The 5,853-nt window shown below is 53.5% G+C and overlaps 1 protein-coding gene across 1 annotated transcript in view; it reads right to left on the bottom strand.

The window, feature by feature from the left end:
- DISP2 (dispatched RND transporter family member 2) overlaps positions 1 to 5,847 on the bottom strand; it is a 13,047-nt gene extending 7,200 nt beyond the window's left edge. Inside the window, 2 exon segments of the mRNA XM_017864059.1 lie at positions 190 to 519; positions 5,678 to 5,847. Coding sequence (XP_017719548.1) covers positions 190 to 519; positions 5,678 to 5,796 — 449 coding nt within the window. The 5' untranslated portion in view covers positions 5,797 to 5,847.
- Between the last annotated feature and the right edge of the window lie 6 nt (positions 5,848 to 5,853).

Below are 5,853 nucleotides of genomic sequence, written 5' to 3'. Positions count from 1 at the left end.
TGGGTGGGTGGGGAAAACCGATGGTATTAACCCTTTTAGCGCTTTGCCACTCCCAAGTTCCAACCCTTACTTCCTACTGCATTGGGTTGCCTCCTAAGAAAGGAGTCTAGAGCCCCGGGGGTCTGCCCCACTCTTAAGCCCCACCCCATTTTCCAGTGGCAGCTGGCAGGCTGCTGGACCCCTCCTTACCTGACACTGACCACATGGTGCTGCACAGCGGGTGGCTTCCAGGTCCCATCACGCTGTGAGGGGGCTGGGGAAGGGCTGAGGCTGGAGCCGTGGGAGCAGAGAGCTGCCCGATCCCCAAGTCCTGGCAGGGAACTGCCCCCCTGGTATTCCTGCAGTGCCCGGGGATAGGTGAAGTGGGCAGGGGCCAAGGGGCTGGATGGACCCACAGGCTGGAGGGTGGAAGTTGTTGGTGGGGGTCCCGAAGAACTGGAAGGTTCCTCCAGGGGGCAGCTGTGGAGGGAGCAGCTTCTCTCTGGGCTTGCTTCAGGGGCCACAGCCTTGGTCTGGGTGCTAGGAAGAGAGGAGGCAGGGAAGATTGGGGTGGGGGATGGTGATGGGCCACCCCATGCCCCAGCATTATTCAGTTCAGTAAGACAAGGGGACAGGGACTCAGGGTTGATTTATTAGTAGTCCTGGGGGAGAAGTGAGAGGTGAGGAGGCTGGGGGCTCGAAGTCTGTGCCCTCAGCCTACCTCATGGAGACCATTCTCTCATTCACTCATTTTCCACACTGTCAAAAAACAATTGGCAGGCCGCTACATGCTAGGCCCTGTGCTAGACACTGAATGTGCTTTCACATATATGATTTTTTTTTTTTTTGAGACGGAGTCTTGCTCTGTCGCCTAGGCTGGAGTGCAGTGCCGTGATCTTGGCTCACTGCAACCTCCGCCTCCTGGGTTCAAGCCATTCTCCTGCCTCAGCCTCCTGAGTAGCTGGGACTACAGGCACCCACCACCATGACTGGCTATTTTATTTTGTTTTATTTTAGTAGAGACGAGGTTTCACCATGTTAGCCAGGATGGTCTCGATCTCCTGACTTCATGATCCGCCCGCCTCGGCCTCCCAAAGTGCTGGGATTACAGACGTAAGCCACTGCGCCCGGCCGATCTTACTCACTCCTTACAAAAACCTCACAAAGGAGGTATTTTCTTCAACTGATAGATTTGAAATCAGGTTCAGTGACAGATGAGCTGATGCTCGAACCCAATTCTTCCGACTTACAGTCCTGTGCTCTTTGTGTGGCAGTCGTCTGCTCTTTCTCTTGCCAGACAGATTATTGAGCACATGCTGCTGCACTCCTATTCCCATCTTAGAGCCTTGGAACTTTCTCTTCCCTCTGCCTGGGTTGCTCATCCCCCAGATAATTGCATGGCCCTCTTTTTTATTCTGGTCTTGTTTCAACTAGTACTTCCTCAGAGAAGCCTTTCCTGACTACTCTCTCTGAAATAATCACCCACCAGCTCTCAATCTCCCTACCTTGCTTTATGTTTTTTTCATAGCATTTGTTGCAATGGAATATTATATTATAGCGTCATCATGTTTATTACCTGTCTTTCATGTGGAATGTGAGTGCTGGGAGAACAGAGGCCTGTTGCATTTGTTCATCTCCATATCGCCAGTGCTCTGAATAGTGCCTTGCACACAGAAGGCGTCCTGGAAATGTTTGTTGAATGAGTGCTAGGCTGGCTGCTAATAGTGCTGCTAGGATGATGAAGACCCGGTCCTTGCCCTCTAGGCACTCACAGTAGTTGGGAGATGTGAACAGACCAACATGTTGAATGCTGTGAGTGGGGAAGTCACAGAGGGCTGAGGGAGCTCAGAGAGGGCCCAACTTTGACAGGGGGTGGGGTGGTCGGGGAAAGTTTGTGGAAGCAACTGCTATCCTTCCACCTACCCTGTCATGGGCCATGCACGGAGCAGAAGATTTGCTTTGTAAGGATGTGCATGGTTGGGAGAGGGAGCTGGGACACCCCCTCACCCCAAGGAACTTGCCAGAAAACAGTTAGCCGTAGCGTCTTCTACCAAAATTACTCATCAGGGCAATACTCTGTGCGTGTGCGCAACCCCACTCCTTGGGTATAGGGAGAGGTGGAGTCTCAACCCCAGTGGCAGGATTGCAGACCCAGATTAGGAAAAGATGGCCATAGAACAGAGTGCCTAGGGCCATGGGGGGTTCCCAGAGGGATTCTGGGCTGGTTAGCCTTGCAGAGCCCTGTCTCCTTCTCCCCTGCCTCTGCCTGGCTCACCCAGCCTGCTCGCCAGAGTTTGCGTAGCTCCCAAGGAGAGCCAGATCTATGCGGGGCCAACCCTGGCTTCCAGTCCTGGCTGCTGCACTGCTGAAGGGGCTATGAGCTGTAGTCCCAGCCTCAGGGCAGATGGGCGTTGCCCACAGGGGCTGAGTTCAGCCCAGAGACCGAGAAGAGGAACTAGGAAGGAAAAACATGCTCTTTCTTTCTTTCCCAGAAGGATGGCAGGCTGGCCCAGCAGTCCAGGAGAGAATGACCCTCATGCTGAGGGTGAAATGGGGGAGCAGTGGAGGTGGGCTCCTGACTCGATCACCTTTTGGCTCTGGGGACTTGGGAAAGACACACAATTCTTGGAGCATTGGCATCCTTGTCTGTTGAAGATATGAGATAATGCCCACCTCTTGGGTTTGGTGTGGGAATTAACTGATGTAACATGTGAGGTTCTTGGCACAGAGTCTGTCATGTAGAAGACACGTTTGCTTTCCTGCCCCTTCCCAAGGTCAGTGCAGCAGGGAGCATATACTTTTAGAAGTGTGTTTGTATTTACAATGAGTCCTCTTTTGGCACCTCAGATAATATATCTCCATTTTAGAACTTCCCACACCTTGAGAATCTTACTACATATATAAATACTTTCCTTTTTGTTATCCAAAAGCTGTATCAAAATTTGATCTCATGATTTTAATCACTGATACTTATTTTTTACAAACTCAACATCTAGGAAAATAGGAATTTGACCAAAGTTGTTCTAAAGCAAGACCTCAGATGACTCCATAAAGTTAATAATGTAAGCAGCCGGTGTCCTGGCAGATCCCTGTGGGCCAGTGAGAAGGTGGATAAATGGCCTAGGTTGTGTGTGTAAGCGTGGACATTGACTTCTTTAAGATGTTAAATTCTGCAGGTTTTTCTTGAGCGCCTGTCCTGTGCTTTAGCATTGTCCTTGCTCTGGGTTGGGTCCTAGAGACCTAAAGATGACCCATCAGCCTTGGTCTCCCTCTTCAGAGCAGAGCTTGCCTTCTAGGGGTCAGGAGAGTGGGGGCAGCCTGGGTGAAAGTGGGGGGCCTGTTCCAGCTTCCCATGGCCTTAGATAACTGATCACTGGGCTTGTCTTAGGAGTCAGGGCCCCACTTGGAGTGTCGGTTTCTTTTGCATTAGGGGAAGCCAGCATTCCAGAGGATACTGGAGAAGAGTGGGTGCACTCTTGGTTACCCAGTTTGCTAAAACCTCCTAAGTCCACCCTTTTCCTTAGCTGGCTCTTGTTCAAGGGGAATCTTAGCCTCCACCACTGGTTTGCTTCTGCTGGAGTCTCCCTGGCCCCAGCTCCTTCTCTTTAACTCCTACTATTCCTCTTTAGGGACCTAGGATCAGCTGCCCCCAGTCTCACCCTTCCTGACTGTGCCCACCATTATCAATGTGGCAGAATTTGAAACCTTCCATATTCTGACTGCTGTAGAGCCAGGCCTTTTCTTCAAACCTCCCAATGAGAAAAGCCGACCTCCACTCTTCTCAGAATCAAAGCTTTCTCCTGTCACCTCCTGCTGCCCTCTGCCCTTAGGAGGCTCAGTAGTAATAGGCGTTAAACACCCCAGGGCTACACAGGGTTTTTTTATTCTCACTCCCTCAGTTCCATGACCCTCACTGGGATAAGTAACTTTCTAGGCTGCCTGCCTGGGCCTGCAGGCCTGTACGTCAAGTGAGTAGGGCAGGCAGGGGCATGGAAAGTGGGGATGCAGGCCTCACTTAAGAGGCCAACATCCCAGCAATCAGGGCCTGGCTGACAGGGTCCCAGACACAGAGACCCAACCTGGAAGCCCCATAAGGGGCAAATGTATATTGTATTAACTATGCCTCCAACCCCACAGACACACAGCCATCTCAACCTCAACGTGATCCCACAGAGTGGCCAGGACAGATGGGGGAGCAGCTCATATCACTAGGAAAATAAAAAGGTAATTTTAAAAAAACAGTGTAAACTGTTTCAAATTCCTCTCTAGCCAGTGTGTTGGTAAGGATGTGCGCGCATGTGCATGTTGTGTGCGTGAGTTATTCGCTGTGTATCTATCCCCAGAGTGCTACTCAGCAGGAGCATTTTTGTGTTTCTTGAATGACATAAGCAAGTCCCTATGCCCGATTAGTGTCCATGGTCTCTGGAGAAGTCCAGAGAGGGGCCAGAGGCCCTAGGGAGTTTCTGAAAGAGCAAGTGGATCCTATGCCCAGGGGAAATGAGACTGGACACAGCTGATCCTTGGCAAGATATCCAAGACAGCAAATGACTCTCCTGCCCCTTCTAAGGATGCTTCTGGCCCCAGGCCCCCGCTCTGTCCTGTCACTGCTCCATCCCTGGTCTCTTTGATCAGGCCATAGTCCCAGGCAGGTCCCTGGTCTGGTGAATACACCTATCCTGTGTCTCACCCTCTTGAAGTCTTTGTGACTTTCAGACTGAAGAGTGGCTATGTTAACAATAAAGGGAAGAAAACATTTCTCTCTACTTGTGGGGCTTTCTCTTCCTCTGGGGTACAGAATGTACATTTTAGCTGGGGTAGTCTGGAGACGATGTGTCCACCTCTGCTATTGCTATCAAGGAATTCCTTTTATTTCAGTCCAGGCAGGAAAGAGGCAGTGTCATGTCAGAGGAGGGATTCTGGGGGCGGCAGAGCCAGGCAGGGCACAGAAATTGCGCCATATTGCTACCTAGCTGGGCTGTTCCCTCACACATATGGTGGAGGAAGGGAGAGGAGAGGTACTGAGATCTGGGTCCTCAGCAGGAAGGTGTCCCTCCTGTCCCACCAGTCTGGGGCTCCTCCAGGGGTAGTACAGGCCAGCGGCCTGAGCACCAAAGCCTTCACATCTTAGTGACTCCAGCCAGTGTGGCTGCCACAAGCAGGGACTGGAACCCACACGTGCACAGCTGGGGGCCATGCAGGGCAGGCAAGCGACTGATGGTGACAAAGACAGTCCCTAACGTGCCTGCCGAATGTCTGCCTTCCCCAAGACACCCGCCTTGGCGAGCCTCCCATCCACAATTCACGCACACCTTCATGCACACTGGCACGCTGAAACCCGGACTGAGGTTACTGCGGGCTTGGGGCTTCCGGAGAAGATGCAGGGGCAGGGCCTAGAAGGAGAGGCCGGAGGAGCCAGGGAGTCTTGGCCTTAGAGGAGGGGTAGGAGCCGTGGGTGGGGCAGGTTCCTTAAGCGGGGAGGGCAGTGGAGACTGACACTAGGGGGTGTCAGGGAACGAGGAAATTGACCCGGCAGGATGAGGGCGTGGCGAGGGGGGCCTGGAGCTTGGCGACCCCGGGAAGGGGCTCCGGGAGGGTCTGGGGAATTAATGGGGCAACATATGGCGGCTACTGGGGATACCTGGGGCGGGGAGGCTCTGGGAGGGTCTGTGATCTGGGTCTGCGGAGCGGTCCGCCCTACCTGTCCGGGGAGCCGCCGTCTGGGGCCAAGGGCTCCCCCTCGGGCCGTTGCTCCCCTTCCGGACCCGAGCCGGGAGCCGGACCGCTGCCGCCGCCGCTGCTGCTGCTGTCACCGTCCATGCCCGTGGGCGGCACCGCTGTCCGGGCGCTGGTGCTGAAGCCGCGGCGGCGGCGGCG

The sequence above is a fragment of the Rhinopithecus bieti genome, unplaced genomic scaffold, assembly GCF_001698545.2.
Source record: "Rhinopithecus bieti isolate Rb0 unplaced genomic scaffold, ASM169854v2 scaffold_74225, whole genome shotgun sequence".
In the NCBI taxonomy this organism is placed as follows: domain Eukaryota; kingdom Metazoa; phylum Chordata; class Mammalia; order Primates; family Cercopithecidae; genus Rhinopithecus; species Rhinopithecus bieti.
This window is presented reverse-complemented; position numbering and strand designations above follow the sequence as displayed.